The sequence below is a fragment of the Chiloscyllium plagiosum genome, unplaced genomic scaffold (genome assembly GCF_037043375.1).
Source record: "Chiloscyllium plagiosum isolate Xiang-an unplaced genomic scaffold, Cpla_swu_hap1 HiC_scaffold_26, whole genome shotgun sequence".
NCBI lineage: Eukaryota > Metazoa > Chordata > Chondrichthyes > Orectolobiformes > Hemiscylliidae > Chiloscyllium > Chiloscyllium plagiosum.
This window is the reverse complement of record NW_028270164.1, coordinates 8,634,947-8,654,016: the sequence shown is the minus strand read 5'-3', so window position 1 is coordinate 8,654,016 and position 19,070 is coordinate 8,634,947. Positions and strand designations below refer to the sequence as shown.

Here is a 19,070-nt window from a genome sequence, read left to right as displayed (position 1 = left end):
GGCTAAGTTCAGCATGTCCACATGACTGTTACCAGTTTTACAGATGCACATAAAAAGCATCCTATGCATCACACCTTGGTATGGCAAATATCCACCCAAGACCATAAGAAATTAAGAGTTGTGATGCAGCCCAGTCCATCCTGCAAACCAACTTTCCTTCCACACTTCCCACTGTCTTGGGACAACAGCCAGCATAACCAAAGCCCGATTAAATTCTCTCCCAACTGTTTCCATTGGTCAGAAGATACAAAAGTTTGAAAACCTGTACAAATAGATTTTAGAAAAAGCTTCTTCCCTGCTATCAGACTTATGAACAGATCTCTCACATATTAGAGTTGCTCTTTGTCTGCACCTTTTCTATAGATGTAATACTATATTCTGCATTCTGCTCTATTACATTGATGTACTTCTGTAACATATGATTTATCTGGTTAGCAAGCAAAGCAATACCTTCCACTGTGTTTTGGTACATGTGACAATAATAATCAAATCAAATACATACACACAAAATGAAGGTACACCTTAAACATACAAAACTTTATTTAACTTTGGATAAAGAATTTTAATAAATAAGGCACATTTAAGACAAGATCTAGTATTTAAAGAGTTTCAAAACTGAGCACTCGAGACAGAAACATCACCAAATGAGAAAAACAGATGAGAACTTTGAGCCGATTGGACACCATTTATGGATATAGTTGGTATTTCACAGATCCTGACTGTGGGCTTTGAGGTTACCAAACTTCCACAGCAGGAGAAAACATAGCCACAGAGTTGCCTAAAAAAAGAGCTCCTTTAGTTCAGGTTATGAACATATACATTAAATGTCTGCAAAGATATATCTTTCCAATTATCCACTGGAGCTAAAAGTAGGCATCTTTCAGCTGCTCAAAATAGTTTTGAAACCAGGAACAACTGCAGAAAGCTTACAATATGGAAGCAGTGTATTTGGAAACAGTTGTCCATTTCAGGTGTCGACCAACATCCAGAGTTGAAGTGTCCAAAAGTCACATTTTAAGAAGCACAGATTAATCATGGCAATTTTTTCTCCATTTCTAGAATGCAAATTTGTATCCTAAGAACCCCCAGAGTTAAATACCAGATTCCTATTGGCGTTGTCTTGAAATCTCTAACTTGGAGAGAAAACTTAATTCTCATCTCGTTTCCAAATAAAACATGGTTCTATCTTTCAAAAGGTATAAACGTGGATAGCAAAAATAAAAATAAAATAGAAATTGTGATGTTACAAACGTTTGGAGATTTTTCAGTTCTGTAGTGCCAGATTATTGCAGGTATGTGTAACCAGTTTGTACTTAAGATTTGAAAACTATCTGCTCGACAAGCTGTGCAGCAAAGATCATATTGACTTCATGCTACTTGGTGGAATAAAGCTTTATATGCCATTATGTTAAACAGCTAATTATACTAACTATTGAATTGTTATGATTTAACTGAAAAAAACCCAATGTATACCAAGAACTATTTTTCACCACACAAGGATGGAATTCAGGATTACCCAAATTCTTACTGAAATTTAACATCTTTGGGATTCCTCTTTTCCTTCTATCCTATTGTCCCACAATAAAAAAACACAAATTTCTATACAAAATAAAAAATTAATGAACTGGATAGTTAAGAAAGAAATTTCTGCAGCAATGAACCATGGTTGCAGGAGTCAAACAGCATTTTTCCTTCCTTACATTAACTGAAACTTATCTTAACATACAAAAAGATAAGTTTTTAACATGAGAAATTGAACAGGGTTAATTACAGAAAAAAAAATTCAAAAATACAAACACTGAATCACTAAAAAAAGTGTATTTACAAAATAGCTTTCACACTTTCTGAACTAATATCCAGGAAACGAAGTTGCCTAATCCTTTAGATATAAAGCATAGTGTATCTAAAGTTGACTGTGTATCAGTAGGTGCAGTCTCCCAAAAGCATCAATACTAGTGACTTGGGGTACAGGTTTAATTTCATGGTCATACTTACAAGCTGACTTGCTGGGAAATTGCCTTTGGAAGCAAACCCAGAATATTGCTGTCCTTGAAGATTCCCACAAGCAAAAATGTATTGAGTTAACTTTGAATTATTTATTTTTATATGGAACTTCCCAACTAAATGGGAAACAAAACTGTTCCACTGTGAGCTTTATAGCCTTGCCAAAGTAGTAGATACAGCACTTTAAAGAATATTTTAGGCTATTTTGGAGTAACAAAATCATTATAGCTGGTTAAGCTCTCATTAAATGTTTGTTACAGTAAACCCACCATCCCTAAAAAAATTAGCTGAAATGCCAACGTCTGAGAAATAGAAAGCTAAAAAATGAAAAATACACAACAGAAATTCCATGGGCTTTAAAGTTCTAAAGTACCAAAACAACCTATATAAACACTTAATTCAAAAATGCCCTTTTCATTCTTCTTGAATTTCTACTTTTAACTTTTTAAGATAGTCAAAGGAAAGTCAGCATATTATATTTGCAAGATCATCACATCTGGAATATTCATATAAATGTATGAAAGAAAGGCCAGTTTTTGTAGACCATACAACCTCACATGCAATTCAAGAAAAGCACCACAATTAAAATACAAAATCTACACAAAGTGTTCTCAACATTCAGGATACTCACAATATGTAACATTTTTGGGGGAAAAATACAAAACATCAGGTTTGTTGACTTTAAACTTCTTCCTCTGTATTTTGCACTGCAACTTTTAGGAATAAATATTCTAGACACTTAGCTTATGCTATGAAGTGACATATTTCACAGAAAATTCATTGGGAAATTAGGGGGAACAAACTTAGCCTATTAACTTCTGTATAAGATTGTCCAAATTTTTGCTCTCATTGATCTCGGCTTCATATTGAAAGTTGCTGAAAATGTATGCCCGGGTCTCTTGATGATATCTGCAATTTGAACTTTAAACAGAAACATACAAAATAAGCTTTTTGTAAGGGATACAATTTAGCATTATGGGAATGACATCAATTCTCTCTTCTAAATAAAAACAAAATTTTCTAATATTTACAAAACTATTGGAGGCTGTACAGTTCTCACTCTTGCAAATATCCAACAGCCACAACTTAACTTGAACAGTTTGATAGACGGTTTTTGTTAGCTTTTTCCTATGTACACCCCACTGGGCAGGATTGTTGCCTCAAAGCATCTATTATATGTAACCTGCTGTTACCAGGGACATGAAGACAGCCTGGATAATTTGACAAGTTTGTTCCCCCTATCAAAGGCAATGAAGATCACAAATTCATTTCTCTTTGCTCTTCAGCACATCAATTAATGGTGAATTACTGCCCTCTCCTCTCATTTCTCATTTTTACTCACAGATCTCAACAATGATCTTTCCCAAGATTACAGATTTTCATGCAATCATGTTAACACAATTACCTCAACAAGGGATCTGACCACTGCCTGAACATGTACATCTAAATAAAATGAAATGGAACAATGGAAATAAAGACAGCAATTTACAACCTAAGAAGTGGAAATACAATTTTTTCCATTTTCCCATTACTTGATGACAATAGGCATTAAGCATCATGTTGAAAATTAAAATCAGAGACTGAACTGGGATTGTGCTACTCTTAAAAAAGTGCAGCAAATGGATGGACAGCACTATGTGCACAAGTTATAACGGTCAATAATAGATAAGTGAAGGGCTTTTACATTTCAGAATGCAAAGCCTTATGAATTAAACCATACAATAAATGTAACAAATTGGTATACAAATAAGTACAAAACAACATAAGAAAATTGTATCATTCAATAGTTTAGCTGTTTATTTAATTGGGAGAACTGACTTCCAAGACATTTGAAATAAACCCAGTTAAGAGAATTCTAGCAATAGATTTGACAAACTGAAACAATTTGCTGGTTTTAAAAAAACAAAAACACTTCTGAAATATTAAAGTTTCAATTATAATTTAACCCAGAACACTAAAAGAAATCAATACACATTTAAGAGTACATAATAAGCCAGTATTAAGAGTCAGTTATATATAATCTTATTGTCCCTAAATACGCCAGTACCAAAAAGCTCAACACTTTCAAAATTCAAAGATTTTTTAAATTTAAAATTCTACATTAGCCTAAGGTTTTCCCTCTAGCCAAAATTAAATGACAAAGACACCATGTTCGAAACTTGCAGTAACGTCTGCATATTAAATTGTATAATGTAAATTTGATTTGTTGTGGTGTGATTGGGACTGATAAAACAGCAAAATTGCAAAGTAATCAAATTAGAAAATCTGTGGTTGTGGAGAACTAAGGGGAAATTTTCTTGTTTCTTTTTCTAATTCAGTTTGAATAAACTGGACAACTTTTCTTGCATTATAAACCTAACAGTGTTTTCGTGGGTTAAATTTGTTTGAGCACATGAAGGGGAGAGGGCAGGCAAGACATGTTAATGAGTTTTTCCTTCACAATACAACTGGCATATCTGGATATTATGACCTAAATCTCATTTTGATTAAATCAGTAAAGTTCAACAATGCTTAACTACTTTATAAGCACTCAATTCTGACAATTTCAGTTTTGGCAGGTGCACCTACTCTGGAGCCATTTATGAATCAACATTTGGTGTGGCTTGAGTATCCAGCTGTTCTGGAGGAGATGCTGCTTCGTTGCCTGCATTTGCCAGGAAGTATGCAAAAGGATTTTCTTGATTGCTTTCCATTGCTTGATAGACCAGGAAGAGGATAAACAACACAATGATGAACAGCAGGATTTGAAGCCACACAGGTATGAGACGTTTTACTGGCTTGTTCTCTTTTGTAACCAAGTAGCCGCTTCTCTCTTTATAGTGGTGTCTCTCTGTAGCTCGTGTCAGGAGATCATCAAATTTGTATTGAATTGGTCGGCCAGCTGCTCCTTTGATTGGTCGACGTCGTGTTGCACTGTATACAGAAATAAAAATTTAAAGGTGAATTTGTCAGTGAAGGAGTTCCTCACCTCCCCTTAACTTCCAAACTGGTTGCATTTGAGGTCTTAATATAAAACTAAGATATGTATCTTACTTGATTCCTGAAGGAGAATTCATTTCATCTGGAAAGATCTGAGGCAGCACATCCCCCATATCCTTTGGCTGCAATTAAAGAATAGACCAGTTTTAAATACTGCTTGAATAATTATTTTGCATCAGCTGCACATAACAAGCTGAATATCAACCACAAAAATGCATTCAGTTTTATATTTCCAGTTGTATTCAGATGTCTGCAAAAATAAATAGTTGTCATTTTATAGGAGAAAGTGAGGACTGCAGATGCTGGAAATCAGAGTTGAGTGTGGGGTGATGGAAAAGCACAGCAGGTCAGGCAGCGTCTGAGGAGTAGGAGAATTGACATTTTGGGCAAAAGGTGAAGGGCTTATCTCCGAAACGCCGATTCTCCTGCTCCTCGGATGCTGCCTAACCTACTGTGATTTTCCAGCACCACACTCTCGACAGTTGTCATTTTACACCATAAAGATAAGAATTTAAAACTTTTACTTCCAATACAGCAATACCTAACAAATACCAATATCACAGCAATTATTCAATTACACCAATAACTGCAAATTAAGTTTGCTAAATTCTAAATTCATTAAAAATAAACCATATGACAGACAGTTCAAAATGAATAATTCGGTAATTATTCTATCCAGAAATCTGACACACAATCTAGAGACAATATACACTCCAATTTGCACCGTGCAACAACCTGGAAGATCCTGTACAGGCTTTACTTTATTATGCATGACTGCTCAAAACAATTTCACAGAGAATATTGCCTAGAAAAAGCAACTTTAGTCAACAAATGTCAAGTAGTAGCAGAAGATAGCAGGCATTTACAGAAGAGCAAATCACCTCACCTATTCTTCACCAAAGTTGTTTATTTCCCCACTGTAGATGCAGATTCATTTCAAGCAACATTTCAGTGATAGGCATTTATTTAATAGTTCTGCCTGTTGAGGTTAGAAGGCCGATATAGAGAAGCCAATTCTCCAAATGGGCTTAGCTAGGAGATTACAGCTAGAATTGGCAGGGGAATATCGAAAGGTTTAAATCAATAATGTCATAACTACAACAAGTAATTAATAGCTGCAACAGGATTTGATTCCAGTAAAAGGGGCTATTTTACATGAGACATTAGAAAGCTTTATTATTATAGAGCAAACCTCAGGGTTTGGCTTTTAACGCAAGTATATACAGTAAAAAGAACTGCTTTTCTGTAAACACTCATTCTTGCTTGGGAACAGTTCCATGGTTCTGGAATGCTTGCAGTCTCTTGCTAAGTGGATACAATGTTGTGAAATTAAACATACATTACAGCAGGCTACGCAACTACAAAGAACATTAGAGCTGTTATCAGAAGGGCAGTCAAGAATCAAGGGCAGATGTTTGGCTGATCTAATAACCCTCAACTTACTTTCCTGCCCTGTTTCCATAACACTCAATTCCCTTACTAACTAAGAATGCCTCTCTCAGCTTTGAATAGATTTACTGACCAAGTCTCCATAACCCTCAGTGGTTACAAAAAAAATCCTCCAGATTCACTACCCTTAGAAGAAATTTCTCCTCAACTCTGTAATAACTGGACAATTTCTTACTTGGAGATTATGCCCTCAGGTTCTAGGCTCTCCCACAAGGAGAACCAACCTCTGCATGTCAACCTCATCAAGCTGCCAAAGAATTTTGCATGTTTCAGAAAGGTCACCTGTCATTCTTCTGAACATCAATGAGTACAGGCTGAACTTACTTAATCTCTCCTCTTAAGAAAATCCCTCCATACTCAGAATCAATCTAGTGCAGCTTCTCTTGTTTATCTGCAATACTCTTATATCTTCAAGGTTTGTGCGAAGATTTGTAGTTCGATGCTCGTTGTTGTGGTTCTGTTCGCCAAGTTGGGAATTTGTGTTGCAGACGTTTCGTCCCCTGTCTAGGCTAACGATCCGCATCCATGAACACCAACTAGCCACGAAACGACACGACCAGCTATCCTTAGTAGCCACACAAGCAGATGACAAGCAACATGAGTTTGACTGGGACAACACTACTATTATAGGACAAGCCAAACAGAGAACAGCCAGGGATTCCTAGAGGCATGGCACTCGCCCACTGATTCAAATCAACAAGCACATCGACCTGGACCCAATATACCGGCCACTGCAGCGGACAGCTGGAACTGACAACCGGAAACGGCAGTTTCAAACCACTACAAATGCCGGAGGAAAGATCACAGAAGCGCTTCACAGGAGGCTCCCAAGCACTGAGGATGTCACCTTGACAGGGGACGAAACGTCTGCAACACAAATTCCTAGCTCGGCGAACAGAACCACAACAACTCTTATGTCTTTCCTTAGATAAGGGGACAAAAATTGTTCACGGTGTTCCAGTTGTTAAGAGTGTTCTTTAATGAATGGATAGGAATGGAATCTTACTATTCACAGATGAAATAGGCCTAAAAGCATCTGTGTCACTTCTCTGGAAGTTATTGACTTCCTAGATCTTTGTCTGTAGTCTCGTTGGTTTCTCTTTTACAAGTATATATCCAATTTCCTTTCAAATTATTATTGAATCTATTTTCACTACCCTATTAGGCAGTGCATTCCAAACATGACAACTTGCTACTACTAAGTAAAAACAAATCTCTTTTCCTCAGGGATTTTTTTTGCCAATATTCTTACATCTGTTTCCCCTGTTACTGACCCTTCTGCCAGTGGCAATAGTTTTTAACTAATTTAGTCTACTTCTGAACAACGGTATTAAATCCCCTTCCCCTTTAACCTTCTCTGTTCTTAGTTGTACAGGGAAGGAGTCAAGAAGAAGGGTGTGTGTACAACTACGGACGAACTTATCAAGAGAAAATTTAAAACTGAAGCACTGGAGGAAGCAATAAGACATGCCAGCAAGAATATGGCTGAACTGGATATAATTTTGGATATGTTACAAGATAAATTCAGGTACGGTAGAATTTATGGAGAGGAGACAAGAACACAAGTAAATCTGGAGATGATAAAAGGAATAAATTAAGACTAGAAATGAAACTGGGGAACTACTGTTACAGCAGCTTGTGCTTTTACTCTACTATGATATTATTCAAATGTGAGTTATTTTCCAATGCTAAAAATATATAATAAAAAGTACATTGCATGATGCATCCAAAGGGAAAACAATACAGCCTCTATAAAGAAAAATAGTAATTTTATTTAGCAATTAGTTTCACATAAGATTAATTTCACTAAACAAATTAAACTAAACTAAGTGTTAAACACATTGCCCAAAGATAATGACTAGGGAGGAATTAATACTCCAGTGCTGATTATTGATTCAAACTATTTATGGTCTCTCTCATAACTTATTTCCTCAGAAGGTACTGAATAGTATTGCATTTCCTCTGCTTACCAATGATTGCAAGACTACAACATGTACCTGAATCCAATAGTCATTCTCATTCAAATATTAAAAACCTACATTTACAAACAAACATAAATCATTCAAAAACACAAAGCTGCAGTGAGACAGTGGTTCATGTGTTGGCTAAGTGCTGTATATCAAGTATGAGATAAATTGCTGGACTAAATCATGCTTCAACGTAATCTGAATTAGAACATGAGATAAGACAGCTCATAAACACTGCATAACTTATGTTAAAATTGCTTTCTGTACTTGCAAGGAACCTAGTTCACACAAAAATAGGAACATTCTTAGTTTGTTTCAAGTCGTGCAACATTGCATTATACTGTTAGAAATATAAGTCAGCTCTGGCAGCAAGGAATAGACAACTGACAGCTATTAAGAAAGTCAGAGATCTACAGTACAAAAAAAAAGGCCCTTTGGTCCATTGCATCTGTGTAAGTCAAAAACCACCTAAATATTCTAATTTCATTTTCTAGCACTTGGTCCCATACCCGCGTATGTTTGATTAAGAAACTAAGAAAGACAGATAAGTAAAATGGCCTTGTTCTTGTTAGTTCTAACGGGCCCTATGCAAAGTAAACTTGGGAAAACTATTAAATATCAACTATACATGTAACAACTAGGATTTGAGTTTATTGTTGCACTTCTTGCTTTATCTTTTCTTGCATTACAAAAAAAAAAGTGCTTTTGTTAGCAGATTTATTATAGAGTTGATTAATAGGACACAGATTTAGCTCGCAGCAGCTGACAGAAATTTCAATTTTTCAAAATCTTTCTCAATCACTGATTCATAAAGTTCTGTAGATTCTACTGTAACATACGCATTGCAGAAGTCATTATGCATTTAATACAGATGAAATATAATTAGGGCAGAATATCATTCTGGTCATTAAACTAGAAGGAATTAGGACATCATGTTGAGATTGTACAGAACGTTGATGAGGCCTCTTCTGGAGTACTGTGTGCAGTTCTAGTGGCCCTGCTGTTGGAAAGATATTTTTCAGAAAAGATTTACCAGGATGTTGCCAGGACTGGAGTGTTTGAGTTATAAAAATTAGCAGGATAGCTGGGACTTTTTTCATTGGAGCATAGGAGGTTGACGAATGACCATATAGAGATTTATAAAGGTCATGAGGGGCATAGATAAGGTGAATAGCAAAGGTCTTTTCCCTTGGTTAGGGGAGTGCAAAACCGGGGGGGCATATATTTAAAGTGACACGAGAAAGTTCTGAGGAGGACATGAGGGGCAACTTTTTTTTCCAAACAGAGTGTGGTTTGTGTGTGGAATTAACTGCCAGAGGAACTGGTGTATGCAGGTACAGTTACAATATTTAAGACATTTGGGTAAGTAAATAAATAGAAAAGGTTTGGAGGGATGTGGGCCAAACGCAGGTAAGTGAGACCAGTTTAGTTTGGGCACATGATCGACGTGGACTAGCTGGACCGAAGACTCTGTTTCCATGCTGTAAGACTACGAATAGACTCAGATGAACTCATTAATTGGTGAATATTATATTCAAACTGTGCAGTGCCCAAAACCTATACTAAATATTAGTTGTATCATAAGACTGTTTACAATTGCAATGTTGTATAAAATTGCCAAGAATTTGCAGCATAGGAAGAGGTCTGTTGGTCCAACTCGTCGATACTCGCATTGTTTCAAACAAGTACCCTCTTTTTATCTATTCCCAAAAGCATAACCTTCTATTACCAGACGTTATCATTAATCTAGCCTTCCCTCAAATACGCGTGTGCTATTCACCCTTGAGGTAACAACTTCCAATTTCTAACCATCTTTGGATGAAGAAGTTTTTCTTGAATCCTCATTAGATTTAACGGAGACTTGGAATCCAATCTACTTTTTATGTTTTTCCCTAATCAACAATGTGATAATTTTAAATAATATTGTTAGATCACTTAGAGAAAAATCCTTAGTGTGTTCAACCTCTCTAATATCTTTTAGGGAAGATCTTGGCCATCCTTACCTGATTTGGCCTAATGAGGCACCAGAATCATAGCAGTGTGGTTGACTCTTAAGTGCCCTCTAAACTAGCCTAGCAAGCCATTCAGTATCAAAACTGCAACAAAGTCTACAGAAAGAACCAAAAGTAGACAACTCAGCACTGGAAATAACCTCAAACACAGCCTTGTTGATGTTGGAAAGGCCCACCAAAAGGTGGATTTTTGGAAGAAACACAGATGTTAGCAAGGGCATAGAATTCCCTCTGGGCCGGGGACTTCAGTGCTCATCAGGAGTTGCTCAGTAGCACCATCACTGGTCAAGCTGCCTGTGGTTTAATGAGCATAGTTGCAGCAAGGGCTGTGGGAACCAGCAAGAGGGGAAAATGTATCTGTCCATGACAGTATTTGTAGGAGTGACCACTACACATTCCTGTGGAGGAAAAATTCCACCTTCACTTTTAGGATGCCGATCTTGCGGTCATAAATGGGACCGATTTCTACAACTCAAACACTAGGCATCCAAAAAAATACAGTAGGGCATCAAAATTATATTCACCCACAATCTGTAACCTCATTGACGTATTCCTCAATCGTCCATCAAGTCAAGATAGAGTCTTGTTTAATGAAGAGTGCAGGAGGAAAAGCCAGAAACTACACTAAGCTTTCTTAAAAATGAGGTGTCAACCTGGTGAAGCTACGACACAGGACTATTGTATACCAAAAAGCAGAAACTGACTTAAATAGATAGGGTTAAATGATTCTACAACCAAAGCATCAAATTTCACCTCTGCTGTTTCGCCACATCCATTCATTAAAAGCAGGGGATAATTAAACAATTAACAGGAAGAGTCTAATCAGTTTTGTCTTTTGCAAAAATGTAAGTGTTTACACATATATTCAGCCAGAAGCACCAAATGTATGATCCATCTTGGCCGCCGCCTGAAGTCCTCAACATCAATCTAACAATTTGATTCACTCCACGTGACATCAAGAAGTAGCTGAAAGCACTGCACACTGCAAAGCAATCGGCACTGACAATATTTTGGCATCAATACCGAAGACAAGTGTTCCAGAGGCAAGTTGTTCCAGATTAGCTACAACACTGGCTTTGCCGAACAATGTATAAAATTGCCCAGTTATGTCGAGTCCATAAAAAGCTGGACAAGTCCAATTTGGTCAACTGACAATCTAATTGGTCCACTCTAGATATCTCATCAAAGTGATGGAAGGGGTCATCAAAAATACTATCAAGCAGCACTTAAAAAATTACTTGTTCTTTGACACTCAGTTTGGGTTCTGCTCAACTCTGAAGCTCTTATAGCCTTGATACAAATGAACAAAGAAAAAAAAGATGAACATTTCAAAGATGAGACGAGAGGGACTGCTCTTGACATCAAGGCTGCATTTGACACAGTATGTCATGAAAGTGCCCTAACAAAAGTGGAATCAATGAGAATGAGGGGGGAAAAAAACTCTGTAGGTTAGAGTCAAACCTAGCACAAAGGAAGATAATTGTGGTTTTTGGAGATTAATCATCATAACCTCATCTCAGGATATCACTACAGGAATTCCTCAGGTTAAATATTTTGAAACCTAACTGAACAAGCCGTTATAAACAAATGGTACTTGACCTCAGTCCTTTTGGGTCAGAAGTAGGGATACTACTACTACTGCACTTACTAGACCCCCAAACTCCTCAGGTTAGATAATTTTAATCAATCTGTTCAAAGACATTATTTCATACCTGTAGTGCGGGTGGGACTTGAATGTGGACCTTTTGGTTCAGTGGTAGGAACATTAGTACTAGATCACAAAAGCCCAAGTTCCTCAGGCTTTTTACCCCAAAAGTTACTCAGTTCACCCTCCTTGGACAAAACATCTTCAGCTGCTTAAATAAACAAACTTCCCGTCCATCATGAGGTCAGAAGTGGGAATGTTTGCTGACAATTGTGCAATGTTCAGCACCATTTCAAATTCCTCCGATGCTGAAACACTTCGTATTCAAATGCAGCAAGACATGGACAACAACTAAGATTGGACTCATTAATTTAAAGTAACATTTGCACCGCAGTGCCAGGTGTTGACCAGTCCCAACAAAATCAAATCTAACATCTCATAACATTCAATGGCATGACTTTAGCCAAATCCCTCACTATCAACATCCTCAAAATTACCACTATGCACAAAACGGAACTGGCCATATAAATACTATGGCTACAAGAGCAGGTCAGACACTAGGAATTCTGCAGCAAATAACACCTCCTGCCTCTCCAAAACCTGTTCATCGAATAGAAGGAACATATTGGGAGGGTGATGGAATTTTTCTGACATGTCTGGCACCACATCCAATCACTTTCAACATTCATTTCCTTCAGCACTGTCACTCAATGGTAGCAGTGTGTATCATCTGGATGATGCACCATGGAACTTATCAAGCTTTCATTGCCAGTACCTTCCAAACACACAATCTCTACCACCTAGAAGGAAAAGGACAGCAAATGCTGGGAACACCACAACTTGCAAGCTCCTGTCCAAACCATACACCACATCGACTTGTTTTTTTACTATAACAATATAGCTCCAAAAGTGGGAATGATTGAAGGAACGTTAAAAAGATAAGCCTTAAGACTTTGTGCCTGAATGCATGGAACATTCAAAATAAAAGTGCATAATTAATGTAAAATGTAATGTAAACAAATATGCCATAGTTGGGATTATGAAGACATGGCTGGAGGGTGACTGGGGAAAGAAACTGAACATTCAGAGGTCACTGTTTAGGAAGGATAGATAAAAAAGGAAAAGGCGGTTTAGTTATTTACTGGTTGAAGAGAACAGAAACACAATATTGAATAAAGAAGTTAGCTCAGACAATGTAGAATCTGTCTGGGCAGAATTGAGAAATACCAACAGGCAAAACAATTAGTGAGATTAGTATATAGACCACCAAACTACTAAACTATAGTGGTGATGAACAGGGAATCTGAGATGCATATTGTAAAGGGACATCTATAATTATGGGTGATTTCAATCTGCATATAGACTCTGAATTAGCCTCAATACCTCAAGTGAAATTCCTACAGTGTATATAAAATGTTTTTTTCTGGACCAATACGCCGAGGAAAAAAAAACTGGAGAACAGGCCATCTTGGAGAGAAAGGAATAATTGTTAAAGTGGTTGTGACAGATCCCTTAATGATGAGTGACTGAAATATGATAGAGCTCTTCATCAAGATGGAGAGTAATCTAATTGAATGTGAAACTAAGGTCCCAAATCTTAATACGGGAAACTACAATGGTAGGCATTGCAAGTTAGCCATGATGGAATGAGAAATTTTACTGAAAGCAATGACATTATAGGCAGTGGCAAACATTCAAAGAGAGAATGGATGAGCCACAAAATATCATTTACTCCGGTGTGGTGTGGGATAGCAAAGAGAACAGTGGCCAAACCAAGCCTTGTGAGGGAAGTTAGAGACAATACTGTATGCAAAAAAGGGACATACAAATTGGCAACAGAAAAGAAAAAAGTCCTGTAAATTGGGAAGTTCAGAAGTCAGCAAAGGAATAAGGTTTGATATGAATTCAAAATTACTTCATTGTTTCTCAATTTCCTTCCTGACGAAATGAAATCCATTTTTTCCATCTTTAAAATATCTTCAAAAACTTGCATCATTACTTTTATTGATTGATGTACTTGTGTCCCTGAAGTCCATGGTCTCATTTAGGATATACTTTGCAAGTAATTCATGGCATTCTGTTATTTCTGAAGTAAAATTTTGCACATCACTATACTGAATTTGTTCATTACTCAATTATTCTGCAAGTCTATTGACATTATATCTTGTTGCAGTTTTTATTATTTGTAATTCAATTTTATATCTTCAAAATTTTGGGATTGTACTTTTGATTCCAGTCCAAATTATTTACACAAAGTGCAAACATTAGCAGTTCAAATGGAACACCAAGTATCACCTTTTGCCACCATGAAGCCAATTCTGATTGCTACAGTTTTCTGTTCTGTACCAAGCTATCAGCTACTTGTTATTTGACTCCAAATTCTCTGAACAAAGCATAATGAAGCAGTATGTGATGCCTTATAATCAAAGATGAAGTGTACCAAAATAGTTCATGGAAATTATACAAATATTCAGTCAACTGGGTTTTGTAGTCAAAAGTATTTCCTCACTTGAACTTCTATGGTATGAATGGTCCTTTTCAGAATTGTACTCAGATGAAACTGACTGGGCAAGTAGAAGAATCTATTAATGACCTGATCAGATGGTCAGTTATAGTTTTGAACCACAATTATATGGTCATCATTACCTGGGTTAGCTCTGATTTGCTTGTACTACTGGCAGCTGTTGCAGTGATACTCGTGCTTTGTCTTTGATATGAAGAACCTAAAGAGAAAAACATTGATAACATGGTTATCACAGTTTTGGAGTACATCCAAAACATAACTGGGCATCAATCTATAATGCCATTAGTAATACCATTCTATGTGACAATTCTATGACTCAGGATCAATAATTGTGTTATTCATCCCAAGTCCATTCTGCACTGTGTTGTGATTTGGAAGACAGTAACAATGATCAACAAATAAGTTTGCTTTTTAAAGTCATGGTTCCATGAATGATGCCATGAAATATCAGAGTCTAAAATTTTGATGAACTGTTTTAGTGAAAGCTCCCATAACAGAAGCTGCAGGACAAGTTGATTCATAGGACGCTTAAAACTGTTCAAACAAAAGGCTGGGATCAGTTAAAAAATTATTGTAAGTAATATTGATTATTGTGATTTTATAATTCCAAAATTCTAACAAGGTGAACATGATCATTAGTATACATCATATTTAGGGCTCTAAATTTACATATGTTGCACAGAATGCATCCAGGAATAAAAGAAAGCAACATTTCATATGTGGAAACAGCATACTGTATATGAAAAACACAAAAGAAATAAAGTGTATTAATGTAAAGGTATGGGTTAACACAGGCACTAGAATGTCTGTGGGTTGTTAATGCAGACAGTATATCTCCCAGACTCCATGAGTAGTAGTCACCTGTGGAAAAAGGGAAAAACACAAACACACTTCCTGACTGCTGAGATAATGGATCAATGTCTACATTTGTGGGTAAAAAAATTAAAATATGTTACTGATCTTCAAAAAAATTCTCACTAAGACTATATATTGTATAAGTAGAAAATCTGGTATTCCAGTCAATGCTCATTATTTTAATTTGTATCATGTGTCCATATTTCTTCTTTGAATTTGCATGGAAATTGAGTTGTGAGTTATAGTATCTTAAAAATAATTCAGGGAAGAAAGGCAACTATTTTAGCTCTTTATGGTTGAGATGGTACTGCTTCCTTGTCAGAGTGATCACTCCTTTACAATATCCCTGCATTTGCCCCTACCGTTGTTGTGTTTGGATCTTTTCTATCCTAATATCCTACTGCACTCTCAGCAACCATTTCCCACCTGCATAGTTCAAAGGTGAATGGAATCATCCAAAGGCACGGTGGCACAGTGGTTAGCACTGCTGCCTCACAGCGCCAGAGACCCGGGTTCAATTCCCGCCTCAGGCGACTGACTGTGTGGAGTTTGCACGTTCTCCCAGTGTCTATGTGGGTTTCCTCCCACAGTCCAAAAATGTGCAGGTTAGGTGAATTGGCCATGCTAAATTGCCCGTAGTGTTAGGTGCAGGGGTAAATGTCGGGGAATGGGTCTGGGTGGGTGCGCTTCGGCGGGTTGGTGTGGACTTGTTGGACTTTATAATCTAATCATAAAGAAGGGCACAGTATACTCCTAATTAATGAATGCCGGTGAGTGTATATTTATATGGCGGTTTCCTACGTTAACAGATGTGAGGAGTTAGAGAGAAGAGAAACTGACCAAAATGTTATTTCTGATACCTTTCCACATACTTCTGGACATTTATTTACTGATGCTAAATGAGGGAAATATTGGGCTTAAACTCTTAACATTCACAATGGATGGATGATGTCTTTTGTACATGTACAGTGTATTGGGAGTACTCAAGAGCCTGAACTTTAGCAAGGGGCTCAATCATTTTCATCATTGTTAAATACAACTAGACAGTTAGAATCAAAAAACAGCCTTAAACTCACCCAGGAATTTTTTTTCCTGTTTCCAAAAGTTGGAAATTTAACCAAAAATCTCAAGGAAAATGTAGCCAAATTACTAATGATGAATTTAATAATTAGTTCACCAATGCGTTATAAAACACACTACTTTTTGCCTGACAGCAAATAATTTCACCTCTGGAATAACACAAGCTTTTCCATATTACTTCGAGAAACAGTTTGAATAGAGAATCCCACACATCCTTTATTCTGAAACATCTAAGACCATATTCTTAGCATCACAGCGCTGCAAATAAACAGCAGACTCAACTTCCTAATTGTACAGACATATTGCAAATTAGGTTATGAAGTAAATAAATCTACTTTGGGGCTACTATAAATCTTGCTACTTTTCTCCAGTAAATAAGGACACCCAATCTACGATATGAAATGTGGTTTCAACTCACCAATTCTGCTGTATGTGGAGCCCTCAGCAGGGAAGTCTGCAAAAACAGAATAATACATTTATAAAACATTCATTTGAAAAATAAACCATTTTAGAATAGATGGGTCAGAACATATAGCTTGTATGAAATTGGATCCATTTAATGAATGATTGAAGCATAAGCACTGGAAATCAAACCCATTGACAAAACATGCAGCCCCTACTGACTATTCCACAAATCCTATTCTATTTAAATCCGGGCCGTAACTTAAATTTTGAACACATGAATTGGAAGACAAATCTAGAATTATTTTGAGATGTAATTTAAAATATTATAAAAGTAAACAAAAAAAACTCTCAAATCTCCAGCTTTGTACACTTGCCAGATCTTCTACATACTACATGCTATGTTTGCAAAATGATATGGCTGGTCTATTGATCCTCATTCCATTCTGGTACTAATTGGTCCGAATAGCTGAAATTTCAGGTTGTACAGAGATTAAGTGGAACAGTATAATAATGTTCCTTCACGTACGGGTCTTAAACAATATAGACCAATGAAGCCACTCAAAAGATTGCAATGTTTCAAACTGTAATAAGCTTGTAAGTGCTCAATTCTACTCAAAGAAAATCCATATAACATATACTTGGTCTCAAGTGGCACACAATAGCATAGTAAGACAATTGTGAAAAATAAAAGGATGCCTTTTGTAGGTTGCAAATCAAAGTGGGCAACTTTACCTAGCAGTTTTTAAAAAAAAAAACTTTTTGTATCACATAACCAGTTACTGGATTGCAGTTAAAACCAAATTGGTACTTGGGATGTGTGTGTGGGGTGTTGGGGAGGGGGGGGGGGGGGAAGAAGAGTATATAGACTTGCAGAACAGGGAAATTGTTTGCAATTTAAATTCAACACAGATGAATTTAACCAGTGAGGTGTAACAAAAGATTCAGTACAGTCAGTTCTGCTAAAGTGCATGGTTCTTCAGCACAAATTGGCTATTGCACGATTGGAGAATTTAGACCATTTGTAGAATGTGAACTTTCCTTACTTGCATTGACTATAATGTAACTCTAATCTCTGATTAAATGATGCTGCTATTACACAATTTTCTTCTACTGTAGGAGTGCACATGAAAAGAACTATCACGTTATATCAGAACAGACTGTATACGTTTTGCATAAATGACCTAATTGTCCATTCCCTGCCTCTAGAAATAAGTCTTACAGTATGGTTTGTTTCTCTTTTTTTAATTCATGCATGGGATGAAGGTCAGCATTTGTTGGCCATTCCTAAATTGCCCAGAGAGCAGTTAAGAGTCAACCAGATTGCGACGGGTCTGGAGTCACACATAGGCCAGACCAGTAAGGATGGCAATTTCCTTCTCTAAAAGGACATTAGTGAAGCAAATGGATTTTTCCAACAATCAACAGTGGATTAATGGATATCACTAGACACTTAATTCCAGATGTTTATTGAACTCAAATTCCACTATCTGTGGGATTTGGAACCAGGTCACCAGACATGACCTGAGTTTTTGGATTAACTGTCAAGCAATAATACCACAGTTACTTTTATTTGTATGATAACAGGGTGTTCATATCTCTCACAAGTGCAGTTCATCCATATAGCCACAAATGGAAAGAACAAATGCTTGGTTAAAGAAAGGCATATATGAATTGTTGAAGCTACTTGATTCCACAGTAGGATGCTCATTGCTGTGACTGAAATTATTTAACTTCATTCTTTCAACTAATCTTTGCGAGGGGTGTCTTTACTGCTTAAGAGTTGCTCGAGTCTGCAGGGCATGGGTTCAAGTTCTACTCCAGAATCTAAACTGGCAATTTATTAGTATCCTGAAAAAAAAATTTAGCATGATAGCAACCAATTGTTCAGCTATTTTCTTTTAAACACGGAGTACACTTTGCTCTAAAAGAAAAAGAATTAAAATAACTTTTATTTAATACCAAGTAAAATACAAATTCTCTTTCAGGATCACTTTACAAGTGAAGAGAAGAATTGTTATTTTATAGACTGGCTATTTGCATGATGCAACAAATGCAATTTGACACATAATGAGACTCAGCTTCAGTAGAGAAACCAAATTCCTAGCAAAGGAGGTTGGAGACCAAAGCTGTCAGCAAGAATTATTAAAGAA

The 19,070-nt window shown here is 36.6% G+C and overlaps 1 protein-coding gene across 3 annotated transcripts in view; it reads right to left on the bottom strand.

Moving 5' to 3' along the window:
* Positions 1 to 518: 518 nt before the first annotated feature.
* LOC122563051 (lamina-associated polypeptide 2, isoforms beta/delta/epsilon/gamma-like) overlaps positions 519 to 19,070 on the bottom strand; it is a 70,785-nt gene continuing 52,233 nt past the window's right edge. For all 3 annotated transcript variants that reach the window (XM_043716390.2, XM_043716391.2, XM_043716389.2), the window contains exons 4-7: positions 16,934 to 16,969; positions 14,703 to 14,779; positions 5,038 to 5,105; positions 519 to 4,917 (exon numbers count right to left, since the gene is read on the bottom strand). In XM_043716390.2, the coding sequence (XP_043572325.2) occupies positions 4,584 to 4,917; positions 5,038 to 5,105; positions 14,703 to 14,779; positions 16,934 to 16,969 (515 nt within the window). In that variant the 3' untranslated portion in view covers positions 519 to 4,583. The remainder of the gene's footprint in view (positions 4,918 to 5,037; positions 5,106 to 14,702; positions 14,780 to 16,933; positions 16,970 to 19,070) is intronic.